We start from the raw sequence: 23,528 nt of genomic DNA, 5'->3' as shown, positions 1-23,528 counted from the left end.
GAAAGAGTATATTCCTTAACTGGCTTTATGCAGCATCTCAATTTCGTGTTCGAAATTATTTTTTTTATTATCCGGGGTCACTAGGAAAGTGGAAATATTTAGGAGAGTTCATGGTTATCAAACTCAGTTAACTCGCTAATTCTTATGAGTTTGAGTCTATTTGTTCTATGTGAGTTGACTCTTAAGTAAATTCTCTTTTTTAGTAGACTTTGAACAAATTTTATAAACTTTAAGTAAACTCGATAGACTCTTGAATTTATCATCGAGTCAACGAGTTAATAAGTTAAAAAAATTAGATCAAAATATAAATTATTTTTTATTGTTTTTTGTATATTTAACATTTAACATACTTTCATTTAACGTATTGTTCTCAAATACAAAATTCTCATCTTTAATGACATCAAATCCTTGTTCTCTAATAACATCAAATTATTATTAGACTTGGTTATTTAAATATTCTAAATTTCATGATTTACTGTTTTGCTTTATTATAGGCAAATTTCTCAGTTTGGGGCTCACTTAGAAACTATTTTTTGAAATGGGGTCTTTTTTAAAGTTTTTTCCAGGAGGTGTTGTTTTTGCACATACCAACATGCAAGTCGCAAGTGAGAGTGGCGACTTCATGCATGAGCGACACGTGGCAAGCGCTGGGGGACGCGCCAAGCTCGTTGGTGATTTCAGGCTCCCACACTGGAAGCGCTAGGCTGATTGGCGATTTAAGCCTGCTATGTCACGTCCCGTCGGAGCAGTGCAGCAGCCTAGGAGGAAAGCAGCAGGTTTGCAGCAGAAATCGCAAATGCCATTGGCGATTTGCGTTGGTTTGAAATCGCAAAGGCCATTGGCGATTTGTGTGCTTCTTCGTTTAAAAGCTGGGTCATGGCATTCATTCCTTGCTTTCGAGTTTGCTTGTGTTAACCGAGAGAGTGAAATTGCTTGTGTCGAGGGAGAGCTAGTTGCTTGCTATTGTTGGTGTTCTTCCATTTTCTTAAAAACTTGGAAGTTATATATTGAATATTTTGTATGTTTTTATTTATGTAGATGTTTATATTCTGATAATGGAATGGTTTTAGGTACTGTAAGCTAATAATTTTGTATAGTTTAGTTTCAATTCTTAATGTTATATGGTAGATTAGATTTAGTTTAAATTTTTTATATGGTAAATTAAGAATAGTTTCACATACTCTGAGTTATTAATTTTATATGGTAGATGAGGAATAGTTTAAATTTTTATATGATAGATTAGGTTTAGTTGAAATTTTTTATATAATAGATTAGGAATAGTTTTAAGTACCATAACTTATTAATTTTATATTAGCTTTAGTTTAAATTTTGTATATAGTAGATTACATTTAGTTTAAATATTTGATGTGATAGATTAGGAACAATTTCATGTACTGTAAATTATTAATTTAAAATTAGGTCAGAATTAAATTTTTTATATAATAGATTAGGAATAATTTTAGGTACCGTAACTTATTAATTTTAGATTAGCTTTAGTTTAAATTTTGTATATGGTAGATTACATTTAGTTTAAATATTTGATATCATAGATTAGGAATAATTTTATATACTGTAAGCGAATTTGCAGAATGAAACATTGAACCACCAGCCACATCTTTTTCTATGTACAATTCCAGAACTGACATTTGTTATTGTTGTTTAAAACTTTCCAGCATCGTTTCAACGTCTTCGTCATCACAAATTTGCAAGGCAATATATTTTCCTGACACTAAAAATCTACAACTGATAGCAGAAATAATTTCATTATTTTGTAACTTTACCTTATCTCCAATTCTTTTCTTCAAAGCATTGAAACTAATTCCACGTTTAATCTGAATCGTTTTTTTACTGCCTTCAAATATTACACCATCATTATCTTCATATACCCTTCCATTGAGATACAACAATGTTATAACTGAATTCATCGTGTACCTATAAAAATAATATTTTAACACGTCAAATAAATTATAAAATGAGTATCACAAAAAGTCATTGCTGGAACTTCAAAATAAAACTTTATTTTAAAAAAAATAACTTCAAATCAATTTCACATTAACACACTTTAAAAACATTAACGATTTCAATGTAGTAATTTTAAACTAATCAACATGTAATCAAAATTATTAATTTTAAATAAATTTCACATCAACACACTTAAATAACACGAACGATTTTATAAAACTTTAAATTCAAACTAATAAAATGTAATCACAAAAGGTTCCTTTATTGGAACTTCACATCCAATTTTTCTTTTAAAAAAATTTAATTAACTTCAAATTAATTTCATAGGACACACTTAAAAAAAATGAATAATTTTAAGATAGTAATTTTAAAGACAAAATAAAATAATTCATGAACGAAGTTAGTAGTATAAATAATTAATCTTAACAATAATAACTTCAAAATGAAAATAGGTAATTAAAAAATTACTACAAATATATTAAAATAAATATGATACCAGAAACAACAAAGTATCATTGAATAATACTTTCAACTTGAACGCTTATAAATTTTTAACACACCAACAAATGAACCTAATCTAATTAAAAAAATACTACAACTTCATATTAAAATAAATTTCGTACTCAAAATACTTCAAATAAATATGATCTACAAATTTTTTTAAATGAAAGTTCAAACGTTCATCAATTATTAACACACTAATAAATCATCAACACCAACCTAATCTAATTAAAAAAATACTACAAATTTCATATTCAAAATATTTTATTTTCACTGATAAAATTTTCTTCAAATAAACATTATTACATAAATTTTCTTTTATTTTACACATTTAAACACACACTAACAAGTCTATGAAATATAAAACGTACTTTAAAAAAATATTTCATACCACATAAAATTTTTGATTGCCAAAGCTAACAAAGGAAATGAAGTTGTAGAGGTAAACTAAAGCGTTGAAAAAATGTTGAAAGGGGAGGGGTATTTAAACACCCTAAAATGCCAAAGGGAGTGACGTTTTAAACAGCCTAAAACGTCAAAGGGAGTGACGTTTTCTTACTTATCCTAAATCGCCAACACTGCTAGCGCTACACTGCTATCTGAAAAAGCTGAAACCTGCCTGAAAAGCTGACCCTAGGCTGGTGGCGCCAGCAGGACCAGCGATTCCAGTGTGGCAGCTTGAAATCGCCAACGAGCTTGGCACGTCCCCCAGCGCTTGCCATGTGTCGCTCATGCACGAAGTCGCCACTCCCACCTGCAACTTGCATGTTGGGTAGGTGCAAAAATAACACCCCCTGAAAAAATGTTTCAAAAGGACACCATTTCGGGAATTAGTTTGTAAATAAGTCCCAAACTGAAAAATTTATCCTTTATTATATTGTTGAAATGTTTAATTAGTTTATGGAACTCTCAGAAGTAAACTCTCGAGTTTGATAATCTTTGATGAGTTTGTTTAAATTTAAAAAAATTAATTTTAAAATTAGTATTTTTTATATAAGTATTTTTTTAAGAAGTAAATAATATTTTTTTTTTTAAAACAAACAGATTCAAAGCGTCCTCTTCCTTCTCGCTTGTTCAAACTATCGATCATTGCAGCAAATCTATAGGTATCAACCATATTCACAAGGTCGCGTAACGTAACATACTCAAACTCAAATTTTCACTAATTTAAAGCGGTCCTGAAGATGCTATTACACATACAGTTTCATAATTTTTGTATATTCGTCGTGATTGGAAAACCTGAAAAATTACTCATATGTGTTTACCAACAACAAAACTCAATATATTTTTCCCCGTTTGCTAAAAGACTACTGTTTGTGAACAATATCATCCTTTTTTTTTGTCTCATTTAAACAATGCAAAAGGTCGTATTTATATGAAAGTGCAATTATCGACGTCACAATCAATAGTGACAAGATTTAACGTTAAAAATTTGATTTTCTAAAGCACATGTTAAAATAAATCTCTTGCTTTAAATCTTATCATAATATAAACAAGTATGCATAGCACGTGAGAAAATAAAATTACCTTATGTAGACTTGTGTTGTAAATGTAATGTATCTGAAACAACAGTAGCCGTCGAAGTCCTAAACCCTGCTTCTTTCTTTACTCTGCAACTTTCTCTTCACGATGGCAGGGGCAGCCAAAACCCTAACGAATCTTTGCCCCTCTTTTCCATTCACAACCAAACCCCAAAACCCACTCACCACACACCACTCTTTCCCTTCCACTCGCCTCCGCCACCGCGCCATTTCCGCGGTTGCCAACCCGGTCCAACCTCCACTCACCACCACCGAGGGTCAGTACCGAGTCGACGTGCTCTCGGAATCGCTCCCCTTCATCCAGAAATTCCGCGGCAAAACCATCGTCGTCAAGTACGGCGGCGCCGCCATGAAGTCCCCGGAGCTCCAGGCCTCCGTCATCAACGACCTCGTCCTCCTCTCCTGCGTCGGTCTACGCCCCGTTCTCGTCCACGGCGGTGGCCCCGAGATCAACTCCTGGCTCGGCCGCCTCAACATCCCCGCCGTCTTCCGCGACGGCCTCCGCGTCACGGACGCCGACACCATGGAGATTGTCTCCATGGTCCTCGTCGGAAAAGTCAACAAAACCCTAGTTTCTCTAATTAACAAGGCCGGCGCCACCGCTGTCGGCCTCTCCGGCATGGACGGCCGCCTCCTCACCGCCCGCCCCGCCCCCAAGGCTGCCGCCCTCGGCTTCGTCGGCGAGGTCGCACGCGTCGACCCCACTGTCCTCCGCTCCCTCATCGACACCAACCACATCCCCGTCGTCACCTCCATCGCCGCCGACGAGTCCGGACAGCCCTACAACATCAACGCCGACACCGTCGCCGGCGAATTGGCCGCGGCGCTCGGCGCTGAAAAGCTGATTCTGCTGACCGATGTAGCGGGAATATTGGAAGATCGTAACGACCCTGACAGCTTGGTTAAGAAGATTGACATAAAAGGAGTTAAGAAAATGATGGAAGATGAAAAAGTTGGCGGTGGAATGATACCTAAGGTTAATTGTTGCGTGAGATCGCTGGCGCAAGGGGTTACTACAGCGAGTATTATTGATGGTAGGGTTCCGCACTCTTTGTTGCTAGAGATTTTGACTGATGAAGGTGCTGGAACTATGATAACTGGATGAGTTTATTTATCGTGTTTGTGGTCCTTTCTTTTCAAGCACGTATGCACTACATTGAGTTGAGGTTGCATTGCAGCGCTTGTTTTGTTAGATTGGTGATTGCTTTAAGTGCGTGTAATGTGAGAGACGGTTTAATTGAAATGAAGGTAGCTGATATTTAAAAAAAAAAATGTAGCGTAAAGATTCATTAGCCTGGTTATGTAAACCAATATTTCAGAGATTTCTTGTATTACTTCCAAGAGACAAGAAAATTGGGTTAGTGGATTCCGAAAGAAATGTTGAAGCAAGAAATTAATGAATTCTGCAAATTTTGATGACGAACAATCTATGCCACTGCATGCTAAAGACAAGGCTGGGTTAAAACAGCCAAGCTTGTTATTGTAAATATGTAGAGCGTGTTTGGCACAGCAATTACGCAAAAGCAGCGAGAAAGAAACCCCAAAAGCTCCATTTAATAATTGAAAAAATCATCATTGTACAGGGGTGATCCTACAGAGCGAAGCAAACAGAACATTTACCAACAAGATTACTTTGTTGACACAACAGAATTGATTTATTTATATATAAAGCAGTGAGATTGTGTTTGCTATTAATGATTCACTGGATCTATTTCACATTTGCATGTTGAATAAGATAATCCTATGGCAAATTTATGCTGTTAAAGGGTGTTCGTGTGGGACGGGTTATATTGAGTTCTAACGGGTCTGAATTTTTTATAGGGTCAATTCTTTAATCTAAAACTCAATCCGATTAAAACATAAAATACATGGAACAGGACAAGGCCAACTTGTTAGCATAATATATTTGACACATCTGCTACACATAAAAAAGACCAAATTAAGAGTGTGCGACTAATAAGACCTAATTAAGAATGTGAGTAAAGGATGTTCACGGTCTTTGTTGTTATTTTCCATATGTTTCTTGTCAATCATGTAATAAGGTTACTGCACTTGTTTTGTTAGATTCATGATGGGTTAAAGTGCATGTCATGTACGACATGATTGAATTGAAGGCATCTGATGCGTAAAACTAACCGCATAGAAATTCATTAGCCAATATATATATATATATATACTATACTATATACTCAAATATTTCAGAAATTTCTAGGATCTCATCCAAGAGACAAAAAATGGGTTCATGGATTTGAAGACAAATATTGGAGAAGCAAAAAATTAGGTATAATGATGATCCTAGGAAAAGGATGGCTTCAAGTCTCCCCCAATTTGGAAGACAAACATTCTATGCCACTGCTCACTTTGCATGCTTTAGCCAAAATACAGGTTAATACCAGGCCTAAGTAGACTCGGACAAATCTCTCTTCCCTTCACGTGCTTCGTCCTCTGAATCGGATACATTGATAGATTCCATAGCAGAATTGCGGGTGGGTCTTTGCCTCAATCTTTGCTTTGCAGTTAAGCCTCTGCTTTCTAAAATAGTGTGGCTAGGAACTCCAGCTAACCGCTTGCTGCAGCGAACCCCTTTTGGATAAGAAACTGCATGGCTTGAGGGTGCTTCCAAGTTGCCCAACTCGCCATCAACACCATCCTCCTCGCTGCTACCATGATTCTCAACTTCATAACCAGTGTCATCACTATCAGATCTCAGAAGTAATTAATATCTAAAATTCCAATTGATATCATGAAGAGGCAGGAAATGGAAAGAAATCAAAACTACTTATACGCTCAATTGATAAACTAGTGATTACTTATCACATTAAATGTCTTTGGGCATTAATGATTCACTCAAATTAATTCGCATACACATATTAAATTAACAGCAAATGAGGAAAACGTAGTAGTGATAAAAATTAGAAATGCAATTCTAACATTGAAATATTTGATGAGGATATATTTTAAATAATTTAACATCTTAAAATTAAAACAACCATTTGACACTTAAATGTTTCATGTAAACACAACTCATCACTCCCTAAGATTAGAAACTGAGATTGAATATATTTGATAAAAGAAAGTTTAGATAAAGCAATTCCAAAAAGTGAAAAGTAACAACTCATGTTCTACGAATGATATTGTAAAATGTAGGACATCTCACAAGGGCACAAACATCCGCACCTGCCCAATTGACAAGACCCACCCTCACTAATAAAGCAAGCAATACATAAACAATAAACAATAAAGTACAAACCAGTGCACAACAAAGTCAAATCCACCAAGGTTATGTTTGTTTCAAGGCATTACAAATTATTCCCAGGAAAGTGAACATCGAAATATTACATTCTCTTGTTTGCTACAAGTTTTAAAAATATATTCCCAGCATTGTTGACTCCCAGGAATTTGAAATACTAATACTTGCCTTATTTCTGATTTTCATGGTGAAAGCTGAGTATCTTACATTCCCATTGGAATGGAAGTTACTCCCTACAATAACTACCTATTCCCACTCTCTTCTTCCACATTTCTTTTTTTTAATTAAATAAATTTAATTTCTTTCTAAAATTATCAAATGTGTTCATGGGAATAATATTCTTAAGCAAAATATTCCATGAAATGTGATAGTAAACCTTGAAGCAAAAGCCCCCTAACAGTTGTCCTGTGCATTAGAATCCGTAGGTGCTAGAATGCAAGATGATGCCATGTAATTGAACACATAACACACATCTTACCAAATGTATAACTAATAGGCCTTCGTGTGCGACAAGAGCGTGTATTTCCAGAATAATGAGAGTTCTGAAAATCTTTTTTTAACAGCATATCCTGCCTTTGTTTTTGCTTTATTGCTCTTTCTTTCTTCTGCATAAATCAAAGGTGATATTCCCTTTACATCAAAATATCACAACCGAAGATGAGGGTGTTCCCTAGAATGTACACCAATCAAACACTAAACAAAAGGATGTCCATACCTTCCGAAGCTTTTCAAGAGCAGGAATAGCATCATCTTGAAGCTTCATGCTAACAGCAACTTCCACAGCAGACTTGCTGATTGCAAATTTTTCCTGCAGTTAACATTTAAAGGTAAAGTTAATAAGGTTTCAAATCCAGGGGGAAAAGTAAGACAAAAGATGGTTAACATGATCTTACAGCTACTTTTGAAAAATCTTCAAGATTGGAAGCAAGTGTTTCCCATTGAATGGTGGGGAGTGATAAACATTCTTCATCCTTATCATTTGGAATTGAGTCTGATGTGATAATTTCCCTGTACAATCTGTGACTCTGACCTTTTGAAGTTGCATCGTACCTATAACAAAAATAGACATGTTAGCAATGACAATTTTAAGGTTTTGAGAATCTTCAAAAGATTTGGAACATATTTTAAAAAAGAAAGATTACCAGTAAGATGTGCCAGTTCCATCTCTTCCTACGGCATCTTTGCGAAAAGTTGAAATTTGGGTTCCTTCTTTTAAAGCATCATTGATGTATGACACTGCATCATGTTGCTGAATATAAACAAACACCCAAGCAAAATAATTTACATCAGACAAAATTAAAACAGCCAAAGGCATTATAAAAAAGAGAGAGAAACACCAAAGATGATCAGTAACATAGACTAAGAGGATTTATCTAGTTTCTAGTCATGAGATGCAAAAGTATTCATATATTAATTTATCAAATTAAATAAACAAAAATTTGAATGAACAAAACAGAAAATATTAATACCTGAGCTCTAACTTCACAAAGAGCTTTTAGCAGCAGTAAACGATCTAACGGATCAAGTTCCTTGTACTTGGATATCTCCACTCTGCACAAGCATTTCCAAAAACAGTTTTTTTAAAAATGTCATTGCAATAAGTAACAATATAGCATGATCAGTGCAGCTCAGTACCCTTTAGATGGTACAAGTGGAATCTCCCCCTTGGCAACCTATAGCACAGATCCAACCAGCAAGTGAAAGTAATTAATTCAATCTGCAATGGGAGAAAAAAGAAAAGGCAAACTCAAAAGCAATATCTCAGTGACTTACCCATGGCCACCACGTAGTCAGATTCTTACAGAGTGCAGTAACCCATTTATCAGAATCCTCCAATGTTTTACTCACAGGTGGTATTCCCTGGCAGGAATACAAATGAAATTAAATCCACATTAGGTAGGAAGCCATCAACAAAAAAATAAAAAATGAAACAGTAGAATAGTATGTTTGATTTGAGGAAGTTAGGCAATTTACACAATAAGTATATTCAACTTCCTCTTTAAAATGTATTTCCCTTACATAATTTCCGCTATCCTCATGATTTTACATGTAAAATAAAAATGTTCATTTGCCTATATCTCCATTGGACTTGATGTACTTTGCACAATGGATCTAATGCACTTTTGGGAAAACAAACAAAGATTTGAAAACAAAGTCATTGGGTAGTGTTACAAGTAAAAGCTAATAAATTGGAGTATCGAACAAAATAATCTCAGACTGTCCCAACTGAGCAATTTTCAGCCTCCACCATTTCTTACCCACAAACACTACACACTAAGAAATGGAAAACCACATAACCAATTTCTCCATCCCTTTTTCCCATACCAGAACTCAAACTAGAAACATAAAACAAAAAACGTCCAAAACAGCAACATTAACATTTGCACGACGCATCTCCACCAACCACTACCAATTGCATGCACACACATCAATCAACAACTTTTCTAATTATTCCAGCAAATAAAACGTTTTCAACACAGACTAGCCCGTTTCAATAACTACATTAAACAAGATACCTTCAAAAGTTGAATGTGAAGCCGAGCAAGCGAAGCGTCAGGCTTAACAAGCCCGATCTCAATATCTTCAGCAGAAAGATTCAAATCTTTACCAAGTATCGGACCAAACACCTGAATCACAACATTACAATGCATAATAAAATATCACGAGTGACTCTACTTTCACTGAAAAAACAACACACAGTCTCCTAAACGATTTCGTGACCTAATAAAAACAATTTCAACGAAAAATTTCAGATCTCTTACGTCCAAAAAATTGAGAACAGAAGCGAGTTCCCATCGCCCGCGCAACTTCGAAATTTCCAAGTCCAAATCGTTTTCCTCGAAACGCGCGTTTCGCTCCTCGCCGCCACCACCTTCTTCCACGGCCTGCATCGTCGCTCCGTGACAGTAACTAAACGCTTTCAATCAGAAGATGCAAAAAAATTATTGAAAGAAAGAATGAGAAATGTGAAATAAAATGAAGTTTTTTTTGTGTGTGTGAGAAAGAAAAAAACAAAGGACAGTTTCCCGCTCAAATCGTGTTTTTCACTTTTTTTATTTAGCAGTTGAAGAGTTGAACATTATACACTGTTCCATCATGTCTAGTTTTCTAGGGTTAATTTCAGGATCGCGCCATGCCAATTTTCGTTCCCTCGCGACATTAAACGCACCGTTCAATGCAGATTTTGCCGCAGTAAAATACGGGTCATTTTGGATCTTCACAAGAGATGGTGTCTTGAGTTCAGCCTTTACAAAAATAGTAAAAAAGTAACTGTATGCCAACGTTTAATCAAATTTTGCTCGCTAGTGCAGTAAAAATAATAATAATAATAAATAATACATGCACTACTCTCATTCAATGATAAATTACTTTAATGTTATGATAATATTATTTCTTATCGATTGTTAGTGTGACAATAAATACGTTCAAACTTTTTTTAACCTTGAACAAAAGTTCTTTTATTTTATTTATATAAAATAACAATAACTTAGTGTGAACTAGCGTGACACTTGGGTAAATTCAAAGAGAGGATAATTTTTTTATATATATAAAAAGAAAAGAATAATATCATCTTTATATTGCTTGAAAAATATCTTATGTTAGTTAAAGTTTATACAATAAAAAACTTAATTTAGCATGTTAAGATAGAACAATAACATATACATTGTGTATGAATTTATTTGTTAATAAGATAGAAGATAAGTTCACTTACAAACATTTGTGGCATTCTTATTAAACAATGTTATTTCCAATCCTTTATATAAAAAATAAATAACTGATTTATCAAAATTAAGAAAAATAGTTAAATTATTTCATTTTAATTATAGTTTTATAATTTAAATTTTATTCTATAAATAAATGTAGTAAAAAAAAAATTCGCCAACGAGTATGACCAATATATATAGTTAATAGGTTAATAAATGCATCGATTTGCATGAAAAATAAGTGGATGTCTTATTAGTGAAATTCACAATAAATTAAGTATGTAAAAAGAAATTAAAAAATACAATAACGTTTGAAGATGAGTTAATGTATCTTATAATAAGATAAAAAAAAAATTACACTGATTTGTTTATTATATAGAGGAGTGAAGGTAGTATATGTAAATAAAATATTTAATCATTGTTTATTTGATTTCTATGAGACACATGATTTAAAATAATTAAAAAATTAAATAAATATTTTTCCATATAGCAAATAAAAATTATTAAAAAAATACTACTTTGTTTGTACGGGATACATGTACCTAATAAAATAATTTTAAAAACATTCATTATTATTACTAATTCTTGACAGTCCCGTAAATAAGTCAGACATTTATACTTTTCATTCATAAAATATTAATTAAATAATAATATGAAAATATCATATAATGATTATTAGACAATTGACAAGCATGAGAAATAAGTTATTAAATATTTAATTAAATAATTAAATAAACAATCATAATCATCATAATATTAATATTTAAACATTATTATTATTTTTCTATAAGCCAAACAATGTTATTGTTAATACTTTACTCTTGTTTTAATTAAAAAGCATAGTACATAAATAAAAAACAATTGAATAATTTTAACAATACTTAAATATTCTCAGTGTGTAATGCAATATATTTAATAAATAATTGTGAAAATTTGAATAAACATGATAATAAATGATAAATATAAAACATTAATTTTGCGTGAATTAATAAATTCAACAAATCTATTGTGACACAAGTTAAAAATGACGTAATTGTTCTTATTTTAGACAATAGAAATTATCATAACAAAATAAGTCAGGTTAAGTTAGATCTTGTAAAGGTCGAATCATAGATTCATAATAAGTCATTTGATCTATTTTCACCCATAATTCTAGCCTAAATAACTGATTATTAAAAGTTTGTAATAATTTATTCCAAATATCATGTCTATTTTATAAAGCCATATTTTAAAATAGGTAATCGATTATCATCAACTTTATGTCTTTTTTATAAAACCAAAGTTTGAACTAGATGACAAATCACACTTTGTAGTTTGTTAGAGCAAAACTTGAACAAGCTTTACTAAGTTATAAACTAACATATTCATTTAATGTTTAGTTATACATGATTTTCAAATACTTAAAATGTGACGATCTCAAAATTAACTTTAAAAAAATTATTTTTACTTTTAATTCTTAGTTAATCTCAAAGTTGTGAAACCCAATCTGGTCAATGCTCCGATCGAGGTAGTGGGTCAATGGCCTAACCGGTAGGCCAATAATTGGTCCGATTTGATCCAGTATGTATGAAAAAAATTTAAATTATATATATATATTTATTATATACAAGTATATAACTAATATTATTTGATTAAGAAACGTCCATTTATACTCCAAAATCCAAAATAATAATTGAAATATCAAAGTTGATAATACAAGTCCTAATTCAATAAGCCAAATTACACAAGTCCATGATAAGTTTTGAAATGAAAACACAAATAGTATCAACATGATAACATCCATAATTTATATTGAAGGAGTCAATATTAGGTCAACTCCAGGTAATCATTTTTCATCAAATGAATGAGACTCTTCATCAGTCATCTCATACAAAATTTAATGGTAACCTCTTTATGTCATACAAGTTGTGCTTAGAAGATTAAAACATTATGCAAGATGATGAATATTGTATTTGACTGCATTTCAACTCTAGGTAAAGGCTGAGGAAACCATTCTTGTTTTCTCTATTCTTTTTGGCATAAATATAATTAATGCAGTTTTCTAAAGGTTGCCTATGAGGATGATTTGAATTTTGTATTTTATATGTTATAAGAGAAATATATACAGAATTTTTAAAAAAGGGCGACAAGAATAGTGAGAACAAATGGAAACATACAATGTAATTAATTTAGGAAAAGGTTGTGGTTTAATTATTTAGCGGCTCCTTGAATTATTTAAGAATTTTCAAATAGGTACCTGTGCTTTGAACCCTTTTAAAAAGATTTAAAAACTTCCAATTAGTTCAGGAACTAACAGATTAATTTAGCCTCTTCTATGTGTTTGACTACTTGTGCAGTTACCACAGTTACTTTGTGATAACTGACATTTGCCCTTTTCTGGTATGAATACTTATATTGAATTTACTAGATTGTGATACTTCAATCATGCAACTAGTATTGTATCCCAATTTGTAGCCTTTCTCCCCGTCTTTTTAGTTTCCTAGAAATTTGTATATTTGTTCTGTCTCCATTCTCCCATAAAAGATAATCCACAAAATCTATTTTCTAGGTTATTGTGATAGTAGTAGTTTTTTTGGTGTAAATGTGAATCTCAGTCCTACCTTATCTTCATTGCAGGAAGCAACAATTGAGCAGCTTCTTCCTATCTTCCTTTCCCTTTTGAAGGATGAATTTCATGACGTACGCCTAAACATTATCAGCAAGCTTGATCAAGTGAATCAGGTTGTTATAGTTTATGTAATTAATTTTTTCCGAAAGCTTTAATTTCTTTTGCCAACCTTTGTTCCTTATCTCTACTGATATAATTAATTCTAGCATTCAGTACAAAATATTCAACTTGAATGTATAAAATATTCAACTTGAATATGGTCTAAAGAGGTTACAATTAAATTAACTATATACGAGAGATTGAATACAATAATACATATTGGACTTTTTTTATCACTAGAATACATATCGGACTTGGTAAAAAATAAATTTTAAAATAAGAATTACATATCAAATTATAGTTACAAGAATAATGAGAACAAATAAAAAACTACACTTACTAAAAAGAAAAGCAAAAGTGTTTTGTGTGTGTGTTTAGTGGGCAATGGACATGAATGGGCGTAATGAGGGATGATGGCAGCGCACTGAACTAAGCTCGGTAAGTGCATTGTGTAATTTGTTACTCTTTTAAGATTTGTGTACCTATGTGGCTCCAAATCTAGGCACATACGGGCTAGAACTGGAAGCTAACCTTGTTCCACAAAAAACTAGCAGACCGCTTTAGAGGAGTTTCTGGTTGGGGCTTTCTTCTTCGCTTCTTGCAGCTAAAACTGGTCAAGAGAAATCAGAGAATGAAGAGAAACATCGAGAGAAGGGTTGAGGTTTTTTAGATTTTTTCTAAATGGCGTTGTGTTGACAGTTTTATAACCTTTTTTTTTTTATGCGAAAACTCAATACGGGTTTAAAAAAACTGGATTTACACAAAATCGGTCGAGTCTGGTCTGGTCATACCGGGCCAGATGCATGGCCGGTCTAATTACCAAATCGGTCCGATTATGTCATCAAATCCCGATCGAACCGGATTTTTGAACTATGGTTAATCCTAATACTCATCAAGTTTTTTCTCAACTTATCCAAATAAAGGGTATAAGAGACTCAACAAGGCACACATAACACAACTTGCAATCACAATCAAGTGTGAGGCTAACCATCAAAACCAAACTATACCAAAACTCAATCTAAAACCTTTAATACATGACTTACATCGTCGTGTTATTTTTTCTTCACAAGGGATTCTTATGAACAAGTTGAGGGTATTAGTTTCACTTTATTTTCAATTTGTTTGGTTCACCAAGGGACAGAGTCTGCGATCCACATCCTGTGTGATTGTCCCAAATTTTATCATATTTTTTTTATAAAAAATTTCAAAATATATACAATTTGTTAACTCATTGATCCAAACTAATAATTTTAGACATGTTTACACTATGTACATCAAATATTTCTAACATGCTTATCTTTACGTGTATATAATAATCAAAGTTTTCTTATATATACTATTAGAGTACGATTTGTGCTATGCACAAGTGAAGATTGCATCTTTAGCATCTCTGCATTCACCCCTTAAAGCTTCCCATTGATCATCTGTGGTCATTATCTACATCAATAACACAATTTACGTGTAATTAACATCAAACTCAAGGATTTTTATTTTGACACCAACTCAAGAATTTAATATATAAGAGAGTAATAATGTAAAATATAAACATGTTAATGTTTGGAATTTTTTTTATTTTATTATTTTGGAACATTTAGTTATTTTGAATCTGGTTCATTTTCCATCTACATTCAACCCATATCTTTGCAAATATATCTGTAGTCACCGTGCCGCTTCCTGTTCAATTCACAATGGCGGGAGGTACGCTCGTAATATATTTAATTTCCGCTATTTGATCTAAATATGTCATTTAAATTGATATATTTGCATGTTTAGATAAATATATGTATATCTTTAGGCATACAATAAACCCAACTCTTTTACTGAATATATTAAATTATCATATTACCATAAATAGTCAAGGCACAAGTAAAAACATGTATATAGATTTAAATGTTTAAATAAGAAATATTAAACTAAAACTAATATTCACATCAGTACGTAATAAAATAAATTATAATATATCTAATTTATTATAGTAAAATTGCAGACACATGGGTGCATCAGAAATATCTATAACAATTTTAATGCACTAGTATATATAAATATGCATTCAGAAAACATATAAAATTAAAATTAATATATACATCAATGAAAGATATTTTTAAAATCATGAAAAATTTATTTTAAAATAATTAACAATTACATCTATTTAATAAAAAATACACTATTTCAACAAATTTAAAATAATTTTTAATTTTGATAGTAATTGCATTTAAAAATTATAACATATATATCAACATTACATCAACAATAAATAAAACAAACAAACAAATTTTAATAACTATGTAGTATTATATAATCATCTTTATTAATTTTAGATTTTTTTTAATTCATACTTTTCATATAAGAAAAATAAACTTGGTATGAAAAATAAATATTTGACCATGCTTTTTCTCATAACTTACATCATTCTTATGAATTTTTTCAGAATTATTATTATGATTATATTTTGTAAAACTAGACTCATATCACATTACCAAAAAACTCATACATTTATGATTAGTTATTTTAATAAATTATAATATTTGATATATATTATATTTCATAATAATAATTTCGTGAAAAAAATTGATAATCAATATTCTTAATTTAAAAAATCACATAATACTTAAAAATTCAATTTGATAAGACAGGAGTTTAATAAATTTAAATTATTATAAAATTATTTTTACTATTTTTCTTTTAAATTTATACATTGCATATATGTATTACATCACTATTATTATTATTATTTATAATAATAATAATAATAAAATTCAATAAATTTAAATATTTTTGAAGATAAAATGAGCTCAATTTAAAATATAATTAATTTTTTGCTCAATTTTAATGTAATTATATTAATATTATACTAGATATTCTAAAAATAATTAATTTATTTATTTATACATATTAAATATATAAAAACTATATTGTTTGCGGAATTTTTATTTTCTGCATGGAACGAAAATTTTCATAACCACAATGACAGTCTTGAATATAATTTTTTATAACTTATAACATTTTAAAAAAATTCCAAGGGAGATTTTTTTTATTTTTCTAATGATGTACAATATTAATAAAAAATGGCCATGTTGCTGATGGACTCTTATGCATTCAGTTGTTTGTGAATTCTTCTTCACAAGAGGAAGCCATTAGACCTTTGGAACATGCCAAGGTATGTCCATAATTTGATTTTAAAAAGGAAGGGTAGCATGGTAACTTTTGAGCATGCTCAAGATATTTATGGTTATTTTTATTGAATATATCAATAACAGTTGGCTTGCTTTTCTAAAAAAACTTTTTTTGCTTCAAGTTGCATTCTTGTAACTGCAGGAATATTGAATTCTATGAGTGTTTTTCTTCTCTATATGCTCTATGCTCTGTTTTGGGTACCTTGTTATTTGACTTACAAAAATAAAAGAAGCCTTCAATTGTCGTCCTCAGATCCTTGTACTTGTAGATATTATTAAAAAAACAGAATGCAACAAATCATAAGAAGACATATATTTAATTCACCTTATTATATATATCAATCATCACAATTTTGTTTAACTTATGTTATTCTTTGTTAATAATTCTGTGTTTCTTTGCTTATTGATATAGATGCACTTTGATGAAGGATTGTTTGCAAGGCACAAAGGTGGGGAATCTACTAAGGTTGTCACAAAAGGTCTTAGAGGGAAAAGTGCCTCTAAAAAGCTTACAGAGGAAGGTCTTGTAAAATTTTCTACTCGGGTATCAATCCAGGTAATTGGATATACCCAAACCCAATACTGAGATCTCAGTGGTTTAGTAATTAATTTCTGAGGAAAAATATGCCAAACCAATATTATAACTTAATTACATTAGAGACTAATAGATTTGTATGACAGAAAGAAAACTTTAATTTTTCTGGTGTTTAATATATGTTCATTAACCTAAGATGTTTTGGTTAAAACACAAACAGTTTTGTTTAAAATTTAAATGGATTGTAGAACAACTTATAATTTAATCTTCCATCTCAAGTATCTTTTGATGTTGTACTTTCATATAGAATTTTTAAGTCATTTGATAATTTTAGGGTCAACCATCATTATAGTGCTCTTAATGACTGTAGAATGTTATTTGGATTTGTCCACTATCCATATTGCATGCATTCAAATGTTCTGTTGTTGTGACATGTAATATTTCTATTTCATGGTTTTCTATAATGACAATTATTACAAATGCTCATGATGTTTTTAAAATTTCAGACGAAGGTGTAAAATTGCAGAGGTTCTTGTTGAGAAGAATTTTGATTTGGCATTCCTATTGATCTATGAATTCAATCTTCCTGGTAACATTGATTTTCCTCTTTACAATCTGGTTTTAGCTCCACAAAGTGTTGTCAGCATACTTAGCTAGTTTTTTTAATTGTATCTTGCAGCTGTTGATATATATGCCAGTGTTGCTGCATCTCTTGCTGAGAGAAAAAGAGGCAGCCAATTGACAGAATTCTTTAGAAACATCAAGGGCACAATAGATGACGATGACTGGGATCAGGTAATCTAATTATATTTTCGTTTTCTCTACTACTCGTAAAGAGCTTTTTTAATTTCAGTTGAATGATTTAATGTGGCTCAAAAGTTAAATGACTAGAACTATTTGCAAATGTATTTGATTCTACAAGAATTAAATATTGGACATAGTGTCACTCTTCCTTCTTAGAAGGTGAGTTTGAACTTAACTTGACCCCAAAAACTAGCTCATAAGATGAAGATTGCCTTCCTTATATATTTTATCTTGACATTATCTTATAAGTGGATTTTTTTCAATACTCCTGCTCAAAGGTTTCCTCTTTCCCAAATTCTTTGATGACTCCCTCATATTTCAGCTCCTCCCCTACATCATTCTGCCCATGATTCTCTAATTCCCTCTTGCTAACCTTCCATAGGGTTAGTAATTTCTCTAATCTAATCAATTTTTCCATTTCTTCACTCTCTTTCATCCGGTTGAGAATATATGCCTAAATATCTATAATTTGAATTTTGAATAATTTAGGCTTTTGGACTTTTTATTATATTTCAAATTTTAGGATAGTTTATATAAAGATAAGGATATTATTCTTATCATTTAGATTTAGAATGTGTTCAGCTTGATTTTAAGATTAAGATAATGTTAATATTTGAATTTTGTGTTACACTTTAGTTCTATTTCTATATATAGAGCTCTTGAATAAAAGTTTAATAAGCTCCTCCACATAACAAATCCCCTATCCTTTTAAAATTTCTACATAACAAAACTGACATCCTATTTCCATCATTGTCCCCTTTTTTATCCTTGCATTCTCTCATAACCAACGGCCCTTTTCTGCTGTTAGGCGTATTCTTGCCACCCCTGTAAATGTGTCAATGGCCCGTCACACCACCAGTTTTTTTTTTATATTGCTTTGGTAATGGTAAAACTTGACTCTATAAAGTAGCTTCAAAGAGGTTGTAGCGTAGATGGACATGGGCTTTATATTGTCAAAACAAGTAAGGCAATTAAAATGTGCATTTTCTAACCACTTGAGTTTATGGTTTATTATTAGTAATTCTTGGTCCTGTTACAGGGGGAAGTCTACAAGAGAACTCATCTTTAAGAAATATTTTTGTTAGATTACATATTATTCTCTTATTTATGATTAGAGAGAAATTAGTGATTTAATCCTTATTACTCATTATTTGATTGATCTTTATTTAATCAATATTTATTCTATTTACTTATTATAAATAAAGGCTTGGTCTGATCACCCAAAACACACAACATTAAAGTAAATTGTGGTGGACCCAAGATCCTAAGTTAGTGAGAGCAAATTATAAAAAATAAAATCAATGAATTCAACTATATAAATGTATATGAAATAAAATACAAAAATATAAGATTTTATTTACAATTTTTAATTTAAAAGAAATTTTATTAGTGAATTTTAAAGAATGAGGGGTGCAAGTGCACACCCTGACCATAGTGTAGGTCCCTCACCGACAGTAAAACAGTTATAATTTTCAACGTTCTGAATGAGGCAGGTCTTAGGTGCTACAATAAATATTTATGCCAATAAGCATAAAGAGCATCCAGACCGTCTGATAGACATGTTAACTAGCAGCCAAGGGTGAAGGCTTTTATCTATTTTTCTTTTGTTGTTAATTGGGATTTTTTAAAAAAATTCTTTGATATTTTTATAAATCATTCTTCATTCCCTAAAATATTTTAGGTACAAAAATTTGGATATCTTATATCTATTGCCATCTTTCAAAAGAACTAGACAATCAATTTGTAGCTACAATGCTCTCAATACATGATGCCATGTGCCTTCTCCATAGCTTTTTCCTTGCAGCTACTCAGCAACCATTGTAACATGTGTATTTTATTTTTGAATTGGGCATGCAGGAAGGTTCTTGCTTGTGTAATTTGTGGTCGTTTAAAAAGTACATTTCAAATTGCATCATAGAGTGGAAGTGTGGCTGATGTTCAGTATGTTGCTCATCAGGTTAACTTTCTATCAATTTTAGCCTCCACCTTTGTTTTCATTTTTCATGACTTTCCAAATGGAAAATTAACTAATAAGCTCTATTAACTGCCAAATGAGGTTTACACTGAATCGTAACCTTCAAATGCATAGCAGCTAGGATTGTAAGCTCTATATATCGTAAACGCACTTCTTCAAACTAGGGAATTATATACCTTTCTTCTTTTTTTACTGCAATCATATGCCTTTCTAATGATAACAAATCTGGTATCCAGGCTTGGGTTAATATATATCTGCTTGGAAATTTAATAGTTGGATTTTCTGATTAACCTAATCTGTGTCACCTCAAGACGCAGCTTATAAGAGAGTAGTGTCACATGGATTATCTAATATGGGGCCTTGTTTCCCATCTGTGATTCCTGCATGTTACAGGGAACCTCAAATTTGGATAGGCATTGTTATTCACAGCTTATTCTGACTGAATTACCCTGTTAATAAAGATAATGTTTGTTCATTTCTCAAATTGTGAACTTGAAAACCATGATTGACTGACAATTAGGATGGATTATTGTGAATGTGTTTAGATGATATACTGTCTTTCTTAAGTTAAAAGTTATGCACTCACAAAAGGAAAAAGTTGGAAATACTTTTTTCTGGATGGGGACGGGCAATTCGAGACAAACTTATCGGTACAAAAAATGAAAAAATATCTTTTAACTGAAAGAAAGAGGTCCACATGTTACTTCAAAAATGATAAATATGTCGTGTTATATGTTATTTGATCTCTATGTTGTATTACTCTTGTACTGCACCCGGTTGCTAGTCTAACTACAATTATAGGAAGCCCAAAATCATCACGATATTATATATCATTATAAAAGCTTTGGTATTTCTCTCTTCTCCTTGTGTTTCTACAAAGATTTCATATATTACATTTAAAAAAATTTAACAGTGATTTTTGTTTTTTAAGTATAATATCTAATCAGTAATCACCTGAGGAAAATTCCTGTCTCTAATTCTCAGTGATGAAGGAGCAAATGCCTCAAAACTCCTTGGAAAGAACCTAATGCCAGATTCAATATCTAGTAAATTCAGTGCTTGAAATCTTTCTTCTAATCTCTTCTCTAGGTCTTCGACCTTCATGACCAAAAAAGAAAGTGGTTGATGGCTTAACCAAAAGACAAAAAAATACACTTCTTTGTTAGACATATTGAGTTTCCCAACTTCCTATAGTGCATCAAATGAGCTATTAATTGAAAAATTAAGAAAAATACACTTCTTTGTTTTGATGGATCCTACAGATCCTGTTATTAGGTATCACTTGCCCTAGGGTTATCAATACCACCTGCTCCTCACAATTCAAAAATTTTCTTTTTCTCATTTGTGAGCTTGACATAGTGTTTTACTATCGCTACCACTTTCAATAGACATGTACTTTTGCTAATAAAATGTTCAATTTCTCTTAACTACCATTCTTCTTGCAGGCGCTGCATACAAATGCACTTCCCGTGCCTGATATGTGTTAGCAGTGGTTGGCTCAGTACATGTAACCTATTGCTAGAAGAATCTGATTGTCCAAAGTGTATCTGGTCTATTAATTCAACATATATGTCTAGAAAGCTGGAGTAAGATCATAACCATTTCTCAAGAGAAGTGGAAAGAACCAAAAGCAATGGGAATCAAGTATTAATTATAAAAATCAAGAGATCTTATTTTGTTTCAGTGATTTCACAGTTCCTGGATTTTGTTGAAGTGGGTTTCTTGATCTTGAGGTATACAAAGATCCAAGTTGGTCCAACATATGTTTGGCACTGCTACTGTTGCCAGGTTTGAAAGATTGGTGGAAATAAATCATCACATGCCCTACGCAGAAATTGGTGCAATTTTATCCTTGAATCTCATGCAAACACTGAATTTGGGACCATCTGAATGTCATCAACGATACGTGAAGTTCTTAAGCACTCAATGGAATTGACTCTCTTTCGGCCAACGAAAGTCACTCTTTAATACGGCATTGGAAAAGAGAAGTCTACAATTTTTAGCAAAATATTGATGTTTTTTCAGAATAGAACATTTGTACATGAATTTTGAGCATTTTTCAATGTATGAAAGTTTTTTTTTTTATCAAAGTTATTTGTTGTAAAGATGTCATTTATTCGATTTTACGAGTGTCACTCGATAAATCATAGTAGGGATAAATCAACGGTATTAGTCAAAAGGTATGGTGGATCATATTTGCCTGATCTGCCGATTCAATTATCTTTAGAGCTATGCTATTTCGTACGAAAATATACCACACGAATTTGCGCGATAAATACATGTACACATTTCATTGGATATTTAAAAGATAAAAAAGGAAAAAGTTAAATTGTTAATTTGTTGTAAATCAAATAATAACATTTGTGCATGACTTCGTGCGATTGTTTTTCGTAAGAATAAGCATTTCTCCCTTATATTTATCCCTTTGTTGTTTGGTTTCTAAATCGTGAACCAAAATACTAGGAACTTGGAAGAGCTGAATCACCGTCAAATCAAATTGTTAATCTTACATTTCGTAATAAAAAATTAAATGAAATTTTAATTTTTGTTTTACATAAATCACACAGCAAACTTGGGTAAGCATTCGTTTTCTTTATATTCTGACCGTATCTTTAGACAACATCTTGATTATGTAGTATCATTAAGATATTTCATCAAACAAATTATTTATTATACGCAATCAATACATTGCTTTAATAAGTAACTTTTACTTTTTTTAATCGCAGAGCGATTATTAGAACAACTACCCTTAGTTGGGGCTCCGTCTTCTTCCCCTAATTTTTTTTCTTACAGAAAAAGAAAAGAATAATAAATATAGATGAATGCCATAGGACTAACAAAAGCCACATGCATAACATTACGCCATGAAATGCTCATCCAAAATGTAAATATTTAGTTATTAAATCATTTTAGAGACGTGGTTTAAATAGAGAGGAAAAAAATTGTGTCGACATGGTCTGTTAGGTTTTATGAACATTCTTAAATCATGGATAATTATTAAAAGTGAAGCTTTTGCTCAAATTATAGTCAATACATGTAACCAAACAAGCACAGAGGGTATTTGTTTTCTATATGTTCTGCATGTGGACAAATACTTGGATCACCCTCCTTATACAAAGTTATGTATCATTGTGCCTAATTATGTCGTTAAGTTGCAGTTGTACATATATATAATCAAGAGTCCGAAAGCTCCCTGCCACCTCCCTCGTATAATATTATTGTAATAGTCTAGGAGCCTCACAACAAGAAGCCAAAGGCTTGCCTTTTGCATATGTGCAGCAAGTACATAAACAGAACAGCGATGATAACAAGAAGTGTTGATCTCTCTCTCTCTCTCTCTCTCTGAAGAAGCCATTTTGTGATGGTGGCTCTACGA

General features: G+C 31.6%; 2 protein-coding genes and 1 long non-coding RNA gene across 6 annotated transcripts; 2 read left to right on the top strand and 1 right to left on the bottom strand.

Moving 5' to 3' along the window:
* The first annotated feature begins 3,989 nt into the window (after window positions 1-3,989).
* LOC100780093 (acetylglutamate kinase, chloroplastic) lies at window positions 3,990-5,423 on the top strand. Its single transcript, XM_006578122.4, has one exon. It carries the CDS (start codon window positions 4,093-4,095, stop codon window positions 5,107-5,109), a length of 1,017 nt encoding a protein of 338 aa, XP_006578185.1. The 5' UTR covers window positions 3,990-4,092; the 3' UTR covers window positions 5,110-5,423.
* A 702-nt stretch (window positions 5,424-6,125) lies between these two features.
* LOC100781163 (DDT domain-containing protein DDR4) lies at window positions 6,126-10,336 on the bottom strand. Of its 2 annotated transcripts, none has more exons than XM_014774521.3 (10): window positions 10,017-10,335; window positions 9,771-9,881; window positions 9,028-9,114; window positions 8,890-8,927; window positions 8,724-8,805; window positions 8,397-8,503; window positions 8,148-8,304; window positions 7,970-8,062; window positions 7,733-7,859; window positions 6,126-6,680 (listed from the first exon to the last, which is right to left on the bottom strand). In XM_014774521.3, exons 1-10 carry the CDS (start codon window positions 10,143-10,145, stop codon window positions 6,403-6,405), a joined length of 1,209 nt encoding a protein of 402 aa, XP_014630007.1. In that variant the 5' UTR covers window positions 10,146-10,335; the 3' UTR covers window positions 6,126-6,402. The 2 variants fall into 2 exon arrangements, with proteins under 2 accessions (XP_014630007.1, XP_025983976.1); XM_026128191.2 differs by having other exon boundaries at window positions 6,417-6,700; window positions 10,017-10,336.
* A 6,594-nt stretch (window positions 10,337-16,930) lies between these two features.
* LOC102665336 (uncharacterized) lies at window positions 16,931-22,235 on the top strand. Of its 3 annotated transcripts, none has more exons than XR_005891122.1 (6): window positions 16,931-17,036; window positions 17,251-17,394; window positions 17,880-17,962; window positions 18,053-18,168; window positions 20,035-20,134; window positions 21,598-22,235. It is a non-coding gene; the product is annotated as an uncharacterized lncRNA (long non-coding RNA). The 3 variants fall into 3 exon arrangements; XR_005891123.1 differs by having other exon boundaries at window positions 16,944-17,097; XR_001388124.3 differs by having other exon boundaries at window positions 16,945-17,394.
* Window positions 22,236-23,528: the final 1,293 nt, after the last annotated feature.

The sequence above is a fragment of the Glycine max genome, chromosome 4 (genome assembly GCF_000004515.6).
Source record: "Glycine max cultivar Williams 82 chromosome 4, Glycine_max_v4.0, whole genome shotgun sequence".
In the NCBI taxonomy this organism is placed as follows: domain Eukaryota; kingdom Viridiplantae; phylum Streptophyta; class Magnoliopsida; order Fabales; family Fabaceae; genus Glycine; species Glycine max.
Note: the sequence above shows the minus strand (reverse complement) of the source record. Positions and strands in the feature narration are given on the sequence as shown.